The 23746-nt window shown below is 37.8% G+C and overlaps 1 protein-coding gene across 5 annotated transcripts in view; it reads left to right on the forward strand.

Annotated features, from left to right (window-relative positions):
• Positions 1-23746, forward strand: part of lrch3 (leucine-rich repeats and calponin homology (CH) domain containing 3) — a 50319-nt gene that overhangs the window by 21227 nt on the left and 5346 nt on the right. The window contains exons 7-21 of one of the 5 annotated variants that reach the window (XM_079873954.1): positions 3952-4045; positions 4173-4293; positions 4422-4567; positions 4654-4730; positions 10739-10784; positions 10861-10998; positions 12514-12561; positions 13214-13294; positions 13939-14013; positions 14459-14492; positions 14613-14726; positions 16285-16385; positions 16551-16688; positions 16799-16876; positions 17183-17683. In XM_079873954.1, coding sequence (XP_079730080.1) covers positions 3952-4045; positions 4173-4293; positions 4422-4567; positions 4654-4730; positions 10739-10784; positions 10861-10998; positions 12514-12561; positions 13214-13294; positions 13939-14013; positions 14459-14492; positions 14613-14726; positions 16285-16385; positions 16551-16688; positions 16799-16876; positions 17183-17380 — 1489 coding nt within the window. In that variant the 3' untranslated portion in view covers positions 17381-17683. Of the gene's footprint in view, positions 1-3951; positions 4046-4172; positions 4294-4421; positions 4568-4653; positions 4731-10738; positions 10785-10860; positions 10999-12513; positions 12562-12671; positions 12726-13213; positions 13295-13938; positions 14014-14458; positions 14493-14612; positions 14727-16284; positions 16386-16550; positions 16689-16798; positions 16877-17182; positions 17684-23746 lie in introns of those variants that run through there. The other 4 variants (XM_079873956.1, XM_079873955.1, XM_079873957.1 and 1 more) reach the window with 4 other exon arrangements.

The raw sequence follows: 23746 nt of genomic DNA on the forward strand, positions 1-23746 counted from the left end.
GTAAAAGTAAGGTGCGCACTCACTGCTTTCCTGGTGCTCGTGTTCTTGGCTCGTGTACCCGAGATCTTGAACGGTGACGAGCGTGTCGGAGCCGTCGTGTTGCACGCGGGAGTGAACGATATCAGGCTGCGGCAGACGGAGGTTCTGAAGAAAGACTTCAGGAGCCTGATCGAGACGGTACGCAGCACATCGCCTGAAAAAATTATCATTGTGTCTGGACCGCTTCCCACGTACCGACAAGGGCATGAAAAGTTCAGTAGATTATTTGCGCTAAATGAATTGTTAATGTCATGGTGCAATGAGCAGAAACTGCTCTTTGTAAATAATTGGAATCGGTTTTGGGAACGTCCTAGGCTCTTCCGCGCTGATGGCTTACACCCAAGTAGAATCGGAGCAGATCTTCTGTCTGATAACATCTCCAAGATGTTAAATACCGTTTGACTAGTAACCAAAAGTCCAAATTACAGTCTCTGCTGCACCAACTTAATTGATATAAATACTAGTGTAGAACATTGCATAGAAACTGTCTATTCCTCGTTTAGTGAGATCAAATAATAAATCTACTGCAGGATCTAGGATAAATCTAATTGTTATTAAAACAGAAAATCTCGCTATTAGTGAACAAAAACAATTTCTAAAGCTAAGTCTTCTAAACATTAGATCACTCACACCTAAGACAGTTATTGTAAATGAAATAGTCACAGATAATAGTTTAGATGTACTTTGCCTTACTGAAACCTGGCTTAAACCAAATGATTATTTCGGTCTTAATGAGTCTACTCCACCAGGATACTGTTATAAGCATGAGCCCAGTCTGATTGGTCGTGGCGGTGGTGTTGCAACAATCTATAGAGATATTCTTAATGTTACCCAGAAAACAGGTGACAAGTTTAATTCGTTTGAAATACTTGTACTAAATGTTACGCTCTCAGATGTAAGAAAAAAATCCCTATTATCTCTAGCTTTGGCTACCGTATATAGACCGCCAGGGCCTTACGCTGATTTCCTAAAAGAGTTTGCAGATTTTCTCTCAGATCTATTGGTCAATGTCGATAAAGCATTAATTGTTGGAGATTTTAACATACACGTAGATAATTCAAATGATGCGTTAGGGGCTGCGTTTACAGATTTATTAAACTCCTTTGGGGTCAAGCAAAACGTCACTGGTCCCACTCATCGTCTTAATCATACACTCGATTTAATTATATCATATGGAACCGATCCAACCGATATAGATCTCATTCCACAAAGTGATGATGTTACTGACCATTACATGGTAACTTGCATATTACGTACTGCTGTAATATGTCATGCTGCGCCGCGTTTTCGACCAGGCAGAACAATCCTTCCATCCACCATAGATAATTTCTCAAATTGCTTATCTCATCTGTCTCAGCTGCTCAGTGAACCCAAACAAACAGATGAACTAGAGGAATTAACTAGCACTATGAGCACCATTCTCTCCCGAACATTGGATATTGTTGCACCCATTAAATTAAAAAAGGTCAGAGAGAAAATTAAAGCACCATGGTACAACAATACTATGCATGTTCTAAAGAGAGAAACCCGTAATTTAGAGCGTAAATGGAAAAAAACTAATTTAGAGGTCTTTAGAATCGCGTGGAAAGACAGTATGTCACGTTATAAAAAGGCCCTAAAAGCGGCCAGGGCTGAGCATCTCCGCAAACTAATAGAAAACAACCAAAACAATCCAAGGTTTTTATTTAACACCGTGGCTAGACTAACAAATAAACAAGCGTCACCTGAACAAAATATCCCGTTACAGTTTAGTAGTAATGATTTCATGAACTTCTTCACTGAGAAAATAGAAAGCATCAGAACCACAATGTAAATGTTCAATCTTCAATTGCGCCTTATAATTCAGCCTCAATTATCACCCCGCAAGAACAATTACAGTGCTTTACAACTATAGAACAAAAAGAGTTAAATAAACTTATCACTTCATCTAAAACAACAACATGTTTATTAGATCCTATACCAACTAAACTACTGAAAGAAGTGTTACCTATAGTGGAAGAGCCTCTCCTCAATATTATTAACTCATCTTTATCTTTAGGTCATGTTCCAAGAACATTTAAATTGGCAGTTATAAAGCCACTCATTAAGAAACCACAATTAGATCATAATAACCTAGCAAATTATAGACCCATTTCAAATCTTCCATTTATGTCTAAAATATTAGAAAAGGTTGTGTCTGCTCAACTGGGCTCTTTCTTGCAAGAAAATGACATCTATGAAAAGTTTCAGTCTGGTTTCAGGCCGCACCATAGCACTGAAACTGCGCTTGTTAAAATCACAAATGATTTACTTTTAGCTTCTGACCAAGGCTGTATCTCAATATTAGTTTTACTTGATCTTAGTGCTGCGTTCGATACTATAGATCACACAATACTCTTAGATCGACTACAAAATTATACTGGTGTTCAAGGACAAGCATTAAGCAGGTTCAGATCATACTTATCTGACCGCTACCATTTTGTCTATTTAAATGGAGAAAAATCGATCATAACTCCAGTAAACTATGGAGTGCCGCAAGGATCTGTGTTAGGCCCTCTATTATTCTCAATATATATGCTGCCACTTGGAAATATTATAAGGAAACATGGAATTAGTTTCCATTGTTATGCTGATGACACTCAAATCTATATTTCATCACAGCCGGATGAAAACGCTAAATTATCCAAATTGACAGAGTGTGTTAAAGATATAAAAGACTGGATGACGCGTAATTTTCTTTTATTAAATCCAGACAAGACAGAGGTCAAAAAACCGCCCACAAAACCTCTCACAATACAACTTTAACATAGTAGGATGTCCTGTTACTTTATCCTCTACAGTAAAAGACCTGGGTGTTATACTAGATTGCAACCTGTCTTTTGAAAATCATATTTCATATGTTACAAAAACAGCCTTTTTCCACCTTAGAAACATTGCTAAGCTACGTAATATGCTATCAGTTTCTGATGCAGAAAAGTTAGTTCATGCATTCATGACCTCGAGTCTAGATTACTGAAATGCTTTATTAGCTGGTTGTCCTGCATCCTCAATAAACAAGCTACAGTTAGTCCAAAATGCAGCCCCTAGAGTTCTTACTAGATCAAGAAAATATGATCATATAACACCGATTTTAACATCACTACATTTGTTACCTATAAAGTCCCGACTTATAAAGCCCTAAACGGCTTAGCTCCAGTCTATTTAACGGATCTTCTATCGCCCTATAATCCATCGCGCTCTTTAAGATCACTAAATTCAAGGCTTTTGGTCATACCTAGGATATCCAGATCCACCAAAGGAGGGAGAGCATTTTCACATTTAGCTCCAAAACTCTGGAATAGCCTTCCTGATACTGTTCATTGCTCAGACTCGCTCTCCCAGTTTAAAACTAGATTAAAGACGCATCTCTTCAGCCAGGCATTCATATAATATTTTTAATCTTACAGTTAAATCCGGTCTCTAGTTCATAAACGCCAGAGGAGAACTGGCCCCCGACTGAGCCTGGGTTCTCCCAAGGTTTTTTTTTCTCCATTAGGTCACCTGATGGAGTTTCAGGTCACCATTAGGTCACTTGATGGAGTTTTTCGGTTCCTTGCCACTGTTACCTTTGGCTTGCTCAGTTGGGGATATTTTGGGGATATTTAATTTTAATTTTATCAATCAATAAATTCCACTAGAAACAAACCGTGTTGTATTATTTTAATTTAATACTGTGAAGCTGCTTTGATACAATCTGTATTGTGAAAAGCGCTATACAAATATACTTGACTTGACTTGACTTGACTATATTTTATCTCTTGTAAGGTGATATGTGTGTTAGAAATTAATTGCTTATTACAGTTATTTCAGACATTTACTAGACTATTTCTATGTGTTTGTTCCTCATGGAGCAGTATGATGATATGATGTTGTTCTCTCTGGTCTGTCTCTCAGTGTAGAGGATTTGTATTCCGGTCGGCCATACGGAGCTCTGGACTCTGGGTTTAACAGTGTGGACAGCGGAGACAAGAGGTGGTCAGGAAATGAGGCAAGTGCTTTTTTCAGGTCACTCATTCAAGAATCCAATCTGTCCAACTCCATTATGTATTGCTCGTTTTATTTTATTTTTTAATTAAATCTGTTTTGCCTTTTCCCCCATCTATCCCTTCTTAAAGCCTTCAGACGAGTTGTCAGACTTGCCTTTGAGAGTGGCAGAAATCACCAAAGAGCAAAGACAGAGACGAGAAAGAGAACGTGAGGATCATCGGACGGGGTCTCACGTGACCAATGGCACAAGTGAGATGACATTTACATTTATGAAATGGACTCTAAATTCTAATGAAAAGCCACGAGAAGCTGTGTATTACAATAATTTTTTACCATGGTTAAGTGTATTTTAAGCACTTTATTGTCTCTTTCTGTAGTGGACGCAGAGCTTGAACAGATAGACTTCATCGACAGCTGTACAGGGGATGATGATGAGGAGGATGGGAGGAGTCGTAGACGGGCGGAGCCAGTCAGCCTCAGCTCTCAGTTTATGGCCTACATTGAAAGACGAATCACCAGAGAGGTGCGTATTAGTATGTAATGGCTGATTTTGATTCTGATTTTGTTGTTAGTTACCACAGGGTTTATGATAGCTTTAACTTGTTTCAGGGTTCACCTGTGAAGACCAGCCCATCCAGAGACTTAAGAACTGATGACCCAAGACGTCAAAACTCCCTAAATAACCGGTACTGACCAAATTACGCTGTCATAACTATATATTAGGGGTGTCCCCGACTATGGATTTTCATAGTCGAATCAGAATCGTCAAGTCTTGCCTATAGTCGACTAATAGTCGAATCATGTGTATGGGGGTGGGGGTGGGGCTGGGGGCGGGGCTTTAACATTTCAAAGCTGCGATGTACAGAAAATCACACAAAGATATAGAAGAAAATGTATAAAAACATTTTGGATCAATAAAACTAAGAAATAACATAAATAACTCCAGAAAGGCCACACTGCAGACAGGATTTGCATTTCACATGCAAATCAAATTAAATCGGCTAAATTACCTGTGCGAGCAGGCTCTAAGTACAGCACAACATCGATGCACCGAAAAAATAAACAATTAATTTACTAAATTAAATTAGAACAGAATATACCTTTCTAATAAATAAAAATACAAACCGAAATAAATTAGAATCAAGTCAAAAGATGAGTAAATGTGTGCAAAATGCCTAAAGTGCAGGGGAACATATATTCAAAACACAAGCCACAGATAGTTAGATTAGATAACCCTGACAGATCAATAAATAAAATTAAAATAAGGAAATTATTAAAATAACGATAGTAGCCAGAATTTTCAACTTTGTCTTTTTAACTGCAGAAACAACAATAAATGCTAAACTGGAGTGGCAGTCTTTTTAGCTAAAAATGTTCACAGCGTCCAAAAATCAAATTAGAACCGGCTGAAAAGTTTTCAAATCACTTGTACCCTACCTGATCGAGAGAAAAAATCCAGTCTTTCACTCTGTCTGTGTCCGTTGGAGTCTTTTGTGCGCTTGGATAAAATACATTCTAAAACACTTAACGTGAAAAATGTTTAACGACTTAATCTCCTAAACCAGTTAAATTAAAATATCAAATTATGTAAAGAAAATGCTTTACTATAGGAGGAACGCATTGCATTCATATTCTGGGTTCATCTGCTTATCTGCACATAGTATGGTTTCTTAATAAAGTGTGCACTGTGTACATAGGCTACATTAAGCCACGTTAAAGTGCCTTTTTTAAGCGTTTTAAAAGCTTTTTTCACGTTAAGCATTTTAGAATGTCCCGTGGAAAACCAACTTGTTAACGTTGGCCGGCAGAAGTGCGATCATGGTTTTCCTGATGCTAAATCCAGCCTTAGAGAATATCCTTTCTGATGGTGTACATTCACACTTTAGATTTTCTTATCCCAGACATTGTTAAAGATTTAAATCCTTGCCGCCAAGACGCTCCTCTGTCGATCACGGATTGAAAGTGAAATTTAAATCTGTCACGGGGTGTTTGGATTTATTCACGCACGTTAAAAAATATTTATTAAAAGCTTCTTTCTTTGCACATTTTTATATACAGCATTATCATAATAGGCTGAATATTAACGTATTGACAGAAAACCGGTAGTTCTATGTGAAATCAGACATTGAGCGCCCTCATATAGCCAAAGTGGCATGATCCTTGTTTCATAACACCTCTGCGAAGATTCGACCGTGAGATCGGTAGTCGAATCAGGCTCCTCCAATCGAAGCATTGAATCTTCGACTATTCGGGGTCACCCCTACTATATACACTCACCTAAAGGATTATTAGGAACACCTGTTCAATTTCTCATGAATGCAATTATCTAATCAACCAATCACATGGCAGTTGCTTCAATGCATTAGGGGTGTGGTCCTGGTCAAGACAATCTCCTGAACTCCAAACTGAATGTCAGAAGGGGAAAGAAAGGTGATTTAAGCAATTTTGAGCGTGGCATGGTTGTTGGTGCCAGATGGGCCGGTCTGAGTATTTCACAATCTGCTCAGTTACTGGAATTTTCACGCACAACCATTTCTAGGGTTTACAAAGAATGGTGTGAAAAGGGAAAAACATCCAGTATGCGGCAGTCCTGTGGGTGAAAATGCCTTGTTGATGCTAGAGGTCAGAGGAGAATGGGCGGACTGATTCAAGCTGATAAAAGAGCAACTTTGACTGAAATAACCACTCGTTACAACCGAGGTATGCATTTGTGAAGCCACAACATGCACAACCTTGAGGCGGATGGACTACAACAGCAGAAGACCCCACCGGGTACCACTCATCTCCACTACAAATAGGAAAAAGAGGCTACAATTTGCACAAGCTCACCAAAATTGGACAGTTGAAGACTGGAAAAATGTTGCCTGGTCTGATGAGTCTCGATTTCTGTTGAGACATTCAGATGGTAGAGTCAGAATTTGGCGTAAACAGAATGAGAACATGGATCCATCATGCCTTGTTACCACTGTGCAGGCTGGTGGTGTAATGGTGTGGGGGATGTTTTCTTGGCACACTTTAGGCCCCTTAGTGCCAATTGGGCATCGTTTAAATGCCACGGCCTACCTAAGCATTGTTTCTGACCATGTCCATCACTTTATGACCACCATGTACCCATCCTCTGATGGCTACTTCCAGCAGGATAATGCACCATGTCACAAAGCTCGAATCATTTCAAATTGGTTTCTTGAACATGACAATGAGTTCACTGTACTAAAATGGCCCCCACAGTCACCAGATCTCAACCCAATAGAGCATCTTAGGGATGTGGTGGAACGGGAGCTTCGTGCCCTGGATGTGCATCCCACAAATCTCCATCAACTGCAAGATGCTATACTATCAATATGGGCCAACATTTCTAAAGAATGCTTTCAGCACCTTGTTGAATCAATGCCACGTAGAATTAAGGCAGTTCTGAAGGCGAAAGGGGGTCAAACACAGTATGGTGTTCCTAATATATATATATATATATATATATATTAGGGGTGCAACGGTACAGATAGTCCACGGTACGGTCCGTACCTCGGTTTTTGGGCCACGGTCTCGGTTCGGTTTCGGTACATGTTTTGTGCAGAAAGAGACTGCTATTTCATCCCAAAAATATGTTTTATTTTTCTTATGAGCATAAACAGAATGTCACAGTAGGAAGAACATCAATGTATGGAATAAATTAACACTCTAGTCTGTACTGAACAACACTAAGTAATACAACCTCTTCAACTATCACTTATATGAAATACAAAATGTAAACAAACACACTTCAAAATATTCAAGTGGATCCCAATTCCAAACCTTGATAACTGGTATATGAAGTGATCAATGTGAAAGAAAAAGTGCACTTTTACCTTTAACAAACATAAATTAGCTTGTGCTTTGAATAAAAAAAAAGCAGAGCAAAATAATATAATAAAAAAATACTGCATTCAGGATACAAAGTGCAATGTTATTTACTCATCCACTATTGAGAGATTCTTGTGCAAAAAGATGAGTCTATCAACACTGTCTGGTGCAAGGCGAGGCCGGTTGGCACTAACGATGTCCCCAGCAGTGGAGAAAATTCTCAACTTTTCAGAATACCGCAAGCGCACCGTAGGTAGAAGAACCAACCAGAGCGCAGCTGATGGTTGCTTTAGCAACGACAGACGCCTCCGGAGCGCAACCGCCCTAGCGCTTTGGAAAAAGGAGAACGCGGCGCGCCTAGCGTTTTCTACGCGTTTTTAGGCGCGATATGTGAACGGCGCCTAAAGCAAAACCTAAAAGGATCAGCGCGAACTCAATGGCAAAACCGAAGTCCCGCGGGACACGAGGGTAGATTGTCCCGTGCAGGGCTGACCGAACGGTCCGGGATTTTACCGTGTACCGTTGCATCCCTAATATATATATATATATATATATATATATATATATATATATATATATATATATATATATATATATATATATATATATACAGTGAGGAAAATAAGTATTTGAACACCCTGCTATTTTGCAAGTTCTCCCACTTGGAAATCATGGAGGGGTCTGAAATTGTCATCGTAGGTGCATGTCCACTGTGAGAGACATAATCTAATAAAAAAAAATCCAGAAATCACAATATATGATTTTTTAACTATTTATTTGTATGCTACAGCTGCAAATAAGTATTTGAACACCTGTCTATCAGCTAGAATTCTGACCCTCAAAGACCTGTTAGTCTGCCTTTAAAATGTCCACCTCCACTCCATTTATTATCCTAAATTAGATGCACCTGTTTGAGGTCGTTAGCTGCATAAAGACACCTGTCCACCCCATACAATCAGTAAGAATCCAACTACTAACATGGCCAAGACCAAAGAGCTGTTCAAAGACACTAGAGATAAAATTGTACACCTCCACAAGGCTGGAAAGGGCTACGGGGAAATTGCCAAGCAGCTTGGTGAAAAAAGTTCCACTGTTGGAGCAATCATTAGAAAATGGAAGAAGCTAAACATGACTGTCAATCTCCCTCGGACTGGGGCTCCATGCAAGATCTCACCTCGTGGGGTCTCAATGATCCTAAGAAAGGTGAGAAATCAGCCCAGAACTACACGGGAGGAGCTGGTCAATGACCTGAAAAGAGCTGGGACCACCGTTTCCAAAGTTACTGTTGGTAATACACTAAGACGTCATGGTTTGAAATCATGCATGGCACGGAAGGTTCCCCTGCTTAAACCAGCACATGTCAAGGCCCGTCTTAAGTTTGCCAATGACCATTTGGATGATCCAGAGGAGTCATGGGAGAAAGTCATGTGGTCAGATGAGAACAAAATAGAACTTTTTGGTCATAATTCCACTAAACGTGTTTGGAGGAAGAAGAATGATGAGTACCATCCCAAGAACACCATCCCTACTGTGAAGCATGGGGGTGGTAGCGTCATGCTTTGGGGGTGTTTTTCTGCACATGGGACAGGGCGACTGCACTGTATTAAGGAGAGGATGACCGGGGCCATGTATTGCGAGATTTTGGGGAACAACCTACTTCCCTCAGTTAGAGCATTGAAGATGGATCGAGGCTGGGTCTTCCAAAATGACAATCACCCGAAGCACTCAGCCAGGATAACCAAGGAGTGGCTCTGTAAGAAGCATATCAAGGTTCTGGCGTGGCCTAGCCAGTCTCAAGACCTAAACCCAATAGAGAATCTTTGGAGGGAGCTCAAACTCCGTGTTTCTCAGCGACAGCCCAGAAACCTGACTGATCTAGAGAAGATCTGTGTGGAGGAGTGGGCCAAAATCCCTCCTGCAGTGTGTGCAAACCTGGTGAAAAACTACAGGAAACGTTTGACCTCTGTAATTGCAAACAAAGGCTACTGTACCAAATATTAACATTGATTTTCTCAGGTGTTCAAATACTTATTTGTAGCTGTATCATACAAATAAATAGTTAAAAAATCATACATTGTGGATCATACATTTCTGGATTTTTTTTTTTTAGATTATGTCTCTCACAGTGGACATGCACCTACGATGACAATTTCAGACCCCTCCATGATTTCTAAGTGGGAGAACTTGCAAAAGAGCTTTGTACCATCTGCAATTTCAATCCTTAATAGGCTACAAAGTTGAACATTCACCTTTTTGTGTTTTTGTTGTTGCTGTTACATGTGTTTTGTTGTTGCTGTTACATGCCAGTTGCGTGTGCTGTATGATAATCTGTGAGAACAAATTTCCCGTTGAGGGACAATAAATTATCTATCTATCTATCTATAGCAGGGTGTTCAAATACTTATTTTCCTCACTGTATATATATATATATATACATATATATATATATATATATATATATATATATATATATATATATATATATATATATATATATACACATATATATATATATATACATATATATATATATATATATATATATATATATATATATATATATATATATATATATATATATATATATATATATATATATATATATATATATTTGTTATTTGTATTAAATGATTACATGTATACAATTTTATATATAATACTATAAAATAAATTATAATATTAAATAAGTTGTGTACATGTAATCATATAATACAAATAACATAAAATGTTAGGCAAAAAACAGTTATACAGGAAAGTAACATAAAAGGGTCAAAAAGTACATCAAATAAAATATAAAAACTAAAATAAAAAGAATAGTCATCTGCGTTGTCACTAACAGTTGTTGTTCTCTCTTCAGTGGTGTTTCAGATACAGCGGTCACGTCTTCATACACTCATAACCAGGTAAGAGTCGCTGTATATACATGCCTCATGATGCAGTAAATCAGAACAGTGGTTTTACTCTGGTTCTGTCTATCAGCGGTCTGCTAGTGTGGCGTCAGGTTCTGGTGGCGGTGTGGAGAAAGTGAGACGAGAAGCTCAGCTGGCGGCACAGCGGTACGAGGAAGAGAGACAGAAAAGATCAGTACAAAGAGATGCTGTTATGAATTACGCTAAGGTACTCGCACACACACACACGCAATTTGCTAGAATTGTATTTGCCAAATAGAGGGCTGCAGTGAAGACACAGGTCTTCAAGAAGGTTTTACTGATGTATTTTATGCTGTAGAGTAAAACGTGAAAATATCTTGAGCTTGTGTTGACCACTGTAACTTACAACTTTTCCCTGGATTTGAAGGTCTAGGGCAGGGGTGGGGAACGTTGATCCTGGAGGGCCACTGTCCTGCAGAGTTTAGCTCCAACCCTGAAAAAAACATTCGGCTGCCTGCAATTTCAGTAATCCTGAAGACATTGATTAGCTTCAGGTGTGTTTGATTAGGGTTGGAGCTAAACTCTGCAGGACAATGGCCCTCCAGGATCAACGTTCCCCACCCCTGGTCTAGGGAGTGGGAAGGGCAACATTAAATCACTGTTTGGCAATTTCTATCATTAAAACACTGGGAGAGGGAATAAGGCAAGAGGGAATGGCAGAGCAGGTGAAACTTTATTTCTGAGTGCTATGATCAACAAAATGTGGAGAAGATTAAAGAAAATAATTATTTAAAAGGAAAATATCTATATACACACAGGCAATAATTCAAATACACAGAGTATGGGGAGGACAAAGGGAACTGGACAGTGCCAAAGCAAAGAAAACAACAAAATCTTTCTAACCTGTTTTAACTTAACCTGTCTATTAAAGAAGAAAAGGTAGAACGAAAAATCTTCAACGTCCAAGATGTTGGATCTACCATATACTAACTACCAAACCAAAAATACAGCAGGTGGCACATGTCCCTAACCTGGTGTATGTATACAGAAATATCACATGACATTACTTACCTATCCCTTTTCATCCATCCAGCACAAGCACAATGATAATGCTTTCAACAACTCAAGAATGAATGAACCAAAATAGGGTCGGCAAGATAATGTTGGTTCACTGACAAAACAAACACAGAGTGCACAGTCACAGCTTAAGTCTCTATTTCTGCGTTGAGGTGTCCTTTTTATAGTTTCCCGGGCTTCCGGTGGTGAAACAGTCATAAATCACCATTTGACGTCAGCACGCTCAACTTCCCCTCTTGGAACCAAACAACAGATCCAAACGTCATAGGGACAACCACAGACCTTATTTCAGGCATTCAAAAAACCCATTGACTTCAGGGCGATGGAACTTGTTTAAAGTTTTGGCCTAGCAAAATACTATTGGCAAAATTTTATTAGCCTAAAACAAAACTTTTTGTACAAAAATACGTCATCCCTGCAGCAATCTATAGCTATTAAATCTTGTTTTAGGCTGCTAAAGTTTTGCCAGTAGTCAACACAATTTAATATTAGTATAATAAAAGTTGCAGCAATAATATCAAATAATGTTGGATTTGAAAAAGAAACATTAACTTTGAGATACATGGAGATGCTCTGATGGGTGAAATTTGATCTGTAGTATTCCAAATCCCAGTCGAAAACTCCCAAATTATGCACCATGCCACCATGATGGGAAGACAATTTTCTGTCTTCTTTGTACTTTCAGCATAAATCAACTCCAAGCCCTACGAAGCTCAGTCCAACAGACAGTGAGGTGAGTCTCATCCTCAGATTTGCACATTCACTTCCTCCCCATCCGTGTGTGTGTGTGAGTGTGAGAGAGAGAGAGAGTCTGTTGTCATATGCATTACTGTCCCACCCCAGAGTCTGTACCCCTCCCGACGGTCCACTCACACCGATGACTCCGCCCTCTTCATGGTAAGAGCCAATCAGCTCAGATCATGCGCCATCCTCCATCTCCTTTTTCACTGTGTGTTCTCTTCCCTTAACAAATGTCTTAAGAACTTAGCATAATGTATTAACTCGATTTAAGGTTATTTCCATTTAAAACTGCTTTTCTGATCAGTTTGAACTGCTAACATGTTTTGAAGGTGCACTCAGTAATTAGTAATTTTTACCCATAAAAAAATGAATCACATTATTTATATATATATATATATATATATATATATATATATATATATATATATATATATTAGTAATCACATTATATTTTGTATTTGATAGTTATTACTTTGTTTACTTACTGAATGCACCTTTAATTTTAGATGCTTTTCCTAGTGTGCATCTTTAATACGCTTGCCCTGCTTCTTTTTGCTTCCCTGTCTGTCCCTTTACTTTCTGTCTCTTTCTCTACTTCTCTCTCTTTCTCTCTCTCTCATATATGTTGGTTCTATCTGTGTCAGAGTGAGTTTGAGCCTCTACTGATATTTGAGATAGACACAGATACCAACACTATAAAGAAGAGGCCAGACCCTCACAAACAGGTGAAGGAGACACACAGACACGTTTATCTGCTGTCAAAATGGGGACTTGGCATAAATTGTTTTTGTTAGTGGCGTTTGCTAAGTCAAGCATCACAATTAGTATTGGTTATCATTAGGGTTAGGAAAATGAATGAACCCTGAAATGTTTGTATTAAACTGTTGCATGTTGCAAAACTTCTCACAGTTTCATTAGTACATTTTAAATAATATATAATAAATAATATTTATTAGTTTGTTTGGAGCCTACAGGTGATCTGCCTTCATTTTATTTCTGTAGATGCAAATAAGCTTATTGTGGCTGTTTCTTGATCATTTTACTCTAAAAACATGTATTAAACGTTAATATGAATGTATTCATTTATATTAATGTGTTTATATTTATTTATTATATTTTTATTAAGCTGACTCCTTCAAGAAAACATTCAGCATTTTCAGAATAAATTAAACCTTATTTAATGCATTACTGCTGTAATATTTCCTCTTCATGATATGTTTCCTGCAGTATTTTCAGTATTAAACAATGAAATCTGACGCTTCCAAAACACTTACACTTTCTCAAACCTTCTATTTATTTCCTACCTTCGTCCTTTATTTCTCCTTTCGTTTCATTTCTATCCTCTCCTCATTTCTTTGTGGTTGGCTAGTCTCTCTCTGCTGTGCCGCTGGATGGGTGTGTGTCTCCCGCTTTATCCGTCGCCCCATCGTCCTGTATGCCGCAGGTACTGAACTGCAAGAGCCTGGAGATGATCGGCCTCTAGATGCAAATAAGTTGACTGTGGATGTTTCTTGAAAATTTGACTCAACAAAGATATTGTGGTTGCACTCCAATCTAACACCCTGTCATATCCATGCAGAATGAATATGACAAGTTTCTTTGAGGAAATTATGCTGGAAACCTGTTTAGGATTTCAGCTGATCATGTACATATTTATTTAGGGTTTGCAAGTTCTCACATTAAAAACGTAATATAAAGTGAGGTCACCTGTGGGCAAATCTTACAAAAACTGCCAAGAGATATTGGCTACTTATTTCTTTTTGAGATTCACACCTAGAGTTCACTTTAAAGCGCATGCCACAGATACAATGTTCATTATCTGATATTTCAACTCATTTGACCTTTTTCACTTCTTATTTTCTCTCCAACTGAACTCCTGTCTTCTGTAGCAAGGTGAAGATTATGCCTCACTGTCACCCACTGGTATGTATTCGTTTAAATCATGAACTCCTCTCATTCTCTCTTTCCTTACTGCTGTTTTTTTTATTTATTTAATTATTTGCCCCACATCCCTTTTTGACAAATGTTTTGCTTGTTTTGCAGCCCTCCAGTCACCGACTTACCCCAGCCCTGCTGCCCCGTCCCCCTCCCGCGGCCTCAACCAGCGACCTGAGAGTTACCTGTTCCGCCTGAGTCAGCGAGAGGAGAAGAAAAAAGGTTTGTTTACCTTATGCAGCTCATTGCTGAGTCATTCTTTGTGGGAAATTTGTGATGTCATGATTAATCATGATTCGTATACAGTACGGCTCAAAAGTTTGGGGTCGGTAAGATTTGTTTTTTAAAAATCTCTACTGCTCACCAAAGCTGCATTTATTTGATCAAAAATACAGCAAAAACAGTAATATTGTGCAATATTATTACAATATAAAATAACTGTTTTCTATTTTGATATATTTTAAAATGTAATTTATTCCTGTGATGCAAAGCTGTATTTTCAGCATCATTACTCCAGTCTTCAGTGTCACATGATTCTTCAGAAATCATTGTAATATGATGATTTGCTGCATAATAAAAAAACATTTATTATTATTATTAATATTTAAAAAACTGTTGTACTGCTTAATATTGTGGAAACAATGATACATTTTTATTTCAGGATCATTTGATGGATAGAAAGTTCAAAGGAACAGCATTTATTTGAAATATAATATTTTTTTTTATAACATTATAAATGTCTTTTCTGTCACTTATGATCAATTTAATGCTTCCTTGCTGAATAAAAAGTATTACTTTCTTTCAAAAAGAAAGTTAATTTAGTTCCCCCAAAAGGCATTCCTAGAACTGAAATCGTTCCCAGTTCCTGTGGTGCAAACATGCCAAAAAGTGGGTTAATAGTTATAGTAGTTCTAAGGTACTATGAAAAGGTTCCTCCGATGCAAAAGCCCCTAGTGTAAATTAAGTGCACAAATCGGTGTCAGCCTAAATATTTGAATGTTTTGTAATAAACCTCTGAACAAAATGTGTTTTATCAATTACTTGTAGTCAGTAGATTTGTGTTTTAATGTTTAATCATTCGATATCGTTGTTTCCTAACCCTCATGAAAGAATTTAAGTGCACAGTGTTGTACCTTTGCCGCCTTAATGTTCATTTTCATTAAAAAAAAAAGGTGCTTTAAATCACGTGTTGATATAATTCATCTCAGAGCTGGATGGTTTGTCTTTGAACTCTTAATTAAAGGATTTTCTGAAATGCGTATGGAGAAAATATGAGAAGTACAGTACAGTAAAAAATACAGTAAAAAAAAAAATCAATGAAACGGTGGCAGTGTTGTTATTGTTAACTAAAACTATCAAAAATCATTGTCGTTAATTTAAGAAAGCGGAAATAAAATATAAATATTAGATGACCAACTTTAAAATAAAAATTAGAAATGTTGCATTGGCAACTAACTGAAAATTAGTTTAAGTTGAAGTACTAAAATGACAAACTGAAAGAAATATAAATTAAAGCTAAATAGAGACATTTAAAAAAAAGAGAAAAACATAACAAAATTACTAATACTTAAACTAAAATTAAAAATGAAAACTGAAAATAAAAAAATGAAAGCTATTTTAAAATATTAATAAATACTATAATAGTATTTAAATAATAAAATTTCTCTGAAGTAGGCAGTCACTGTTGTGCTTTTACTAGTTAATCATCATTCCTAATTAGAACTTGCTCATGTAATTACGCAGTGACGTATTTCTAATGGCATATGTGACCATTTTGCAGGAGAATCAGGCGCACAGAAGGCGGAGCCAGTGGAAGCCACTCCCACACAGAGTCCAGCCCCAACGGGAGAGGAGGCACTACTGATAGAGCAGCTGAGAAGGGTACCCTCCTCTTCTTGTTATCCATTAGTTATTTATGTATTGTTTCATATGTGTATGCATGTGTGTTTAATAAAATATTAAACTCATTTATATTGTATTATGCTGTCCTGTTAAGCATATATAATTCAAAATACTGTAAGTCTTAATTTTTCATCCTTCATGTAGAATATTGAGTGTCGACTCAAGGTGTCTTTACCCACTGATCTTGGGGCAGCTTTGACTGACGGGGTAGTGTTGTGCCATCTGGCCAACCACGTGCGTCCCCGATCCATACCGAGCATCCATGTACCCTCACCGGCAGTGGTGAGTGACTTTTGGGGTTTATTTTGCTCATAACTTCATTTATACGTTTTTATGTATGTTTGTGTTTGCGCATAGGAATACATAGTTTCATCTTTTCTTTTTCTTTCCAGCCCAAACTGACAATGGCCAAGTGTCGACGAAATGTGGAGAACTTCCTAGAGGCGTGCCGCAGAATTGGAGTTCCTCAGGTAGACTTGGTCTCCTACACTTCAAGCTGTTTCCTTTTTCATGGAAAAAGAGTTTTTAATCTTTATAAATCAAATTAAGAAATGGCTTCTCAAACACATGACGTTTGGTGTTTTCTTCAAAACTAACTGGGCTTTTAACATCTTTTCCTGTTTCCTCTAATGCTCTAAAAGTTTAAGAGCTAATACCACTAACTCTTTCTCTCTCTCTCCCCCAATTCCCTTCCAATTTAAAACCATCTCACATCCCATCAACCTCTCACTGTGTTTTATTTGAACACTCATGTTCATCTTCCTCTCTGCGGGCAGGATAGTTTGTGTTCAGCGGGCGACGTGCTGAAAGGGGAGGTTGTTTGTGTGTTCAGGCTGGTTGAGGCCTTGCTCTCCCTGGGACCACCTCCCCTTCGCTCCGCCCCTTCTACCCAGCTGGCTGGATTCGCCCTTTTCTACCTGTCAATCATGTCGCTGCTATGTGTTCTCTACTGCCACCTGGTGCCAAGCTGTTAAATCACACTTCCATATTGATCACTGCACTAAAACAGTCAATTGGTTTTTTTCGTGGGATGAGCCAGGATAGCCAGTGTTTATGCACATGTTTAGTATTCTAGTGCACATCATTGATACTTTGCTAAGCTCTGTCTGACCCCTTTGTGTAATGTTGCTCGCTCAGGCAAGCTTTAAAATAACATTCATGCGGATTGCGGTAAAGCGTGCTCTTAAGGTTGGACAAATGGATTGAATGGTAGCCTATTACATGGACTGGAAATAATTGTGATTTATGCTAAATATTTGTATGTGCAATTTTCTTTAAAGAAATTAAATTACCGTTCAAAAGATTGAGGTCGGTAAGATTTTTTAAATGTTTTTGAAAGAAGTCTCTTATGCTCACCAAGGCTGCATTTATTTGATCGAATATACAGTAATATTGTTACAATATTAATAGCATTACAATTTTAAAGAACTATTTTCTAGTTCTCATTTTAGAATGTAATTTATTCCTGTGATGCCAAGCTGAATTTTCATCATCATTACTCCAGTCTTCAGTGTCGCATGATTCTTCAGAAATCATTCTAATATGATGATTTGCTGCTCAAGAAACATTTCTTATTATTATCAATGTTGATTTATGGAATCGGAGTCAGATTGTGGTGTCAGTATTTTTGTGCAAGTTGTGATACATTTTTTCAGGATACTTTGATGAATAGAAAGCTCAAAAGAACAGCATTTTTTGAAATATAAATCTGTTTTTAACATTATAAACAGTGTTGTGGAAATTACTTTTAAAAGTAATGTTACAATATTGCGTTACTTTTCTCAATAATGGGACAGGAGAGATGTCAGTGAATAAATTAGAAAACAAAGGAGCTTGCGTTACTTGTATTTTGTTATAAATTTAAAAGTATTATTTTACTAGTTATTTGAAAAGAGAAATCTGATAACGTAACTCGTTTCTTGTAATGTGTTACCCCCCGCCCCAACACTGATTATAAATGTCTTTACTGTCACTTTTGATCAATTTAATGCATCCTTTTTTTTTTTGAAAAATCTTACTGACACCAAATTTGTGGACAGTAGTGTACATTATCACAGTAAACTGAAAAGACGAACACCTCATTTCATGGTTGATAAATGGCAATAGTTGCTAAGGTGTGGTCAGTGACGTTCTAAGGCAGGGCTTAGCAAAGAGTCAATTGAGAGTGTTTATGTCTGTGTAATGTATGTGTGTGTGTAGAGAGCACATTTCCATAGCAAAATTCAAAGCTTCATCAAAAAGCACAAAAATGGGTGGATTCCCCCATTCAGCCTTAAACAAGACGACAGAACAAGCTGACTGCTCTGTGAACGAGCCCTTTGTATGTTAGTTCTGCTGCACATTTTCCCAAAGTCTGCTAAAGTGGATGAGTATTTTGTGTGGCTTTGTGTTTCTGTGAAGGTTTCCGTGAATGAATAAGACAGTGTGGAGGATGCCAAACCTTAAACTCCCTGTTTTATCCCTTTGTGCCTTACTGTGTATGTCAATGTCTTCCATCTCACAGTTAACACAATGGTTCTCCAAAAATAACATTTACTCACATTTATGACGTTCCAAACCTGTATGAGTTGCTTGAGTTGTCATTCCAAACCTGTATGAAATTTTGCATACTGTCTGAGCTGCTCTTTTCCATACAAAAGTGAATAGGGACGGGAGCCTTTAAAGGGGTGGTTCGGGATTTTTGACATCGGACCTCATTTTTAAGTCAGCCTGGTTGTTATTCATCAGTGGAGAAATTTTTTTTTTTAAATTATCCAGTCCATATATTTGGATAGTTAGCCGATGCTAGGCTAGCGCGAGTCAAATGGTATATGTTAGCCAGCCATTAAAAACCGTTTTACCCACTCCACAGTGCACCAAACGCAAATCAATTATAACACTAGACTATCGATGTATATGTCCGTTGAGAGAATAATGTTAGAAATCAAACTTACCTTTCATCACATTGCATTAGTTATAATTTGTTCCCTGTAAGTTAATCATAAGCCTTGTCTACAGCAGCAGCGGAGTGATATTGATTACCTAGGCAACCGAGTGAGCCGGTACACACATGACGCAAGTGTATTTACCTGCGCTTCTGGGGCCGGTTTCACAAAGATAGACTTTGACTATGGCTTAGATATAGTAGATAGTCTGGGGCCGGTTTCACAAAGCTATTTTAGACCGGTCTATAGTGTTAGACAAGTCTAAAATGTGCTCATAGACAGTCTAATGCAAGTTAGACTGTTTCACAAAAATAAAGACTGACTTAATTTAGACCAAAAAAATTAGACACCTTACCCCCAGGCTAACTTAGGTCTAAGACTCTATGTTACCTTGGCAACCAGCAGTAACAATGAGTTACATTACAAACTGCCAAAAGAAAAGGGAAAATGGCTCATAATTTAAACATTTCTTCTTGTTACTAACGTTACATTCCCAAGTAAAATGTCCTTGTAGCAACTGTTAGGGCCGTTACATAGTCAACGCGAGCAACGATCGACGCGCTCCCTTTCATACGCAAAGCGTCACGGGCGATGCGTGAAATGCAATACACCGTGACTGTTCAACCGTCTATTTCGCTTCAAACGCTCGCTTTATACGCGCGTCCTATTCGCCTTGGACGCGCGAATGGATTCAAAATGTTCAAGCGTCGAACTAGACGCGAATTTGACGCTCTATTCGCGTTTGTGTGAACGCTGCATAATAACAGGCTGCGATGTCAAGATTGCAATGCTGGAATGTGTGTGTGTATGTCAGAGAGAGACATGGCACGGGCGCGATCGAACAGTGGAAACATAAAAGCATACTCCGTCATTTATACTCCTCCAACAAACACATATTTTCCGCTGGGGTAAACTGCACTGAGCGGTTGAATGCGCTTACTCGATCCGCCATGTTTTTTGTTTTGAAAAGTGTCTTATTTTACCCAGAATGCACTGCAGTGTAGTCCTACTTAAGATAGTCAGAGTCTTAAGTGCTTTGTGCAACGGTCTGATTTAGATGTCTATCTGAAGTCTGACTATCTACTATATCTAAGCCATAGTCAAAGTCTATCTTTGTGAAACCGGCCCCAGACTTCAGATAGACATCTAAATCAGACCGTTGCACAAAGCACTTAAGACTCTGACTATCTTAAGTAGGACTACACTGCAATGCATTCTGGGTAAAATAAGACACTTTTCAAAACAAAAAACATGGCGGATCGAGTAAGCGCATTCAACCGCTCAGTGCAGTTTACCCATAGAGTTTACCCCAGCGGGAAATATGTGTTTGTTGGAGGAGTATAAATGACGGAGTATGTTTTTATGTTTCCACTGTTCGATCGCGCCCGTCCCATCTCTCTCTCTGACATACACACACACATTCCAGCATTGCAATCTTGACATCGCAGCCTGTTATTATGCAGCGTTCACACCAAACGCGAATAGAGCGTCAAATTCGCGTCTATCGCGTCTAGTTCGACGCTTGAACATTTTGAATCCATTCGCGCGTCCAAGGCGAATAAGACGCGCGTATAAAGCGAGCGTTTGAAGCGAAATAGACGGTTGAACAGTCACGGTGTATTGCATTTCACGCATCGCCCGTGACTGCGTATGAAAGAGAGCGCGTCGATCGTTGCTCGCGTTGACTATGTAACGGCCCTAACAGTTACAAGGACATTTTACTTGGGAATGTAACGTTAGTAACGAGAAGAAATGTTTAAATTATGAGCCATTTTCCCTTTTCTTTTGGCAGTTTGTAATGTAACTCATTGTTACTGCTGGTTGCCAAGGTAACATAGAGTCTTAGACCTAAGTTAGCCTGGGGGTAAGGTGTCTAATTTTTTTGGTCTAAATTAAGTCAGTCTTTATTTTTGTGAAACAGTCTAACTTGCATTAGACTGTCTATGAGCAAATTTTAGACTTGTCTAACACTATAGACCGGTCTAAAATAGCTTTGTGAAACCGGCCCCAGGGGGTGTTCTGTGTTTACTTTTTGCCGCATTACTAACCGGAGCAAAGTAAAATTCTGCAGCTGCTGAGAAACTAGTTCCTTTGGGATCATTGAGATGAAAGGTAAGTTTGATTTCTAACATTATTCTCTCAACGGACATTTGCATCGATAGTCTAGTGTTATAATTGATTTGCGTTTGGTGCACTGTGGAGTGGGTAAAACGGTTTTTAATGGCTGGCTAACATATATACCATTGACTCGCGCTAGCCTAGCATCGGCTAACTATCCAAATATAAGGACTGGATAATTAAAAAAAAAAAATGTCTCCACTGATGAATAACAACCAGGCTGACTTAAAAATGAGGTCCGATGTCAAAAATCCCGAACCACCCCTTTAAGAACCAAAAATGACAAAGCAAGGGCACCATAGAACATCCTACTTTAATTGCATATTAAAAAGATAGTTCACTTAAAAATGAAAATGAAGTCATTATATTTACTCACCCTGGTGGTGTTCTAATGCCTTTCTTCCTTTTTCAGACCACAAAAGGGGATGTCAAAAATGTCCTTATAATGATAGTGCATAGCGACCACCATCAAAAGTAAGATGCAAAAGTATCACAGAATGTTTCCATGTCATATAATCCAAAAAGTTTTTAAAACTAAAAAAGTAAGAAATTAATCAAAATGCAACGCAAAAAGCAATGTGTGCTTTTCCTGGGCGAGCGTGTGTGAACTATGGCGATAATAGTCACATGAACATGCAGTCATACAAAGAAGACTAAAGGCCAAGGTCAGGATTTTCGATAGATAATCCAAACCAAAAATTGGAATTTTTAAATTCTCCTTTTGTGGTCTGAAAAAGAAAGAAGGGCATACGATAATAGAACAACACCAGGGTGAGTAAATTACTTCATTTTGATTTTTAAGTGAACTATCCCCTTAAGTAATAAAAAGTGCATGTCATATGAACTACTGAGATGTTATTTTTTGAAGCCTGGCAGTCCCTGAGCTAATTTATTTTCGTTCATATACCTTTCAATAATATATAAATAAATTTGGAGTCATTTGTGTGTAAAATGGACTTTTCCAAAAACTCTCTGGATTCACAAATGCTTTGTAGACTTCAGATTTGATAGTTAATCATGCGTATGTTAATAAATTCCAATCATTTATAACTAGGCTGCTCATACATAATTAGCATAATCCCACCCAAAAATTACAAATAAGTGAATTGCGTGTACTGGAACGCTGTGGGAACTTCTGGACTAACTTTTCAGATTTGGTTCCAATATATGACATAAATGCAAAAGGAATTATTTGGCCATATGCCTGTAAAAGGTTTCAGTTTTTGTTTATCAGTCAAATGTATATTTACATGTGACTAATTGGTTAAAACACTTTTTTTGTATTAATATTACAATTCACTGATTCTTGGGAATTTGGATAAAACATGTCCCACGAAGAAAAGTGCTAATTCTGTTGGAAATTAATAACATTTTCATGAATAAAAAGAATCAAGGTTATAATCAGGGGGTCCTTTGCACATATGTAAGGTTATTTTATAGGTTTATTTTTAATTTGTATTAATTTAATGATTATATGCTGGCCCATTGCCTACAAAATCAGTTGTCCTCGGATAGGAGATAATCATTTCAACTTGATTAAAAAAACAAAACGTAATAATTAAATTGAAAAATATCTTTACCACATGAAAGAGTACATAGTAAATATTGTTCAAACCTCACTGTTTGTAGTTTTTAATACATATTACAATTATTTTGTGGTTGCTCAAAATGTGTCCCACATATTCGTCACCACCGTCAGATATTTATAAAAAGCAATAAAATCAGGCAACTACAAGGTCAACTTAATTGCTGGGGACCCCATTTTCAAACCTTCAACTGTTCTGCATGCTTCAAGATCACTCAAGCTTCTGTAAGTTTGCTAATTTCTCTTAGACTTGTTCATATTTTTGGACACTGCTACTGTCACAACCATAACATGTCAACACCGTCTCTTTTGTATAAAACAATATTAGATTAGATTATGACATAAATGTATACTTTTAAAGAAGAGGTCTGAAGTAGATAGCAACAGAGGGAAAAAAAGATGGCTAATGTGAACAACTCATGCATATCATGTGAAAGAGTAGATTTTGTCACCACCGTCATACGTCACCACCATCAGGTTTTCTGTCTGACGGTGGTGACGTACAGTCTGACGGTGGTGACAAAAACCTCCAAATGGTCCTCAACGAAGGCTAGAATATAATTGTTGATCACAATAAATACCAATATGGCCTGTAATGTTTCATTAACCTTTTTTATATTTGTATTTATGTAATTCTCCCTATATTTCTTCCATACAGGCCTACACCGCATGCTACTATTAAGCAATATAGCACGAGTGAGAGTGAGGATGTT

This window comes from Squalius cephalus (assembly GCF_949319135.1).
Source record: "Squalius cephalus genome assembly, chromosome: 6".
Classification (NCBI taxonomy): Eukaryota; Metazoa; Chordata; class Actinopteri; order Cypriniformes; family Leuciscidae; genus Squalius; species Squalius cephalus.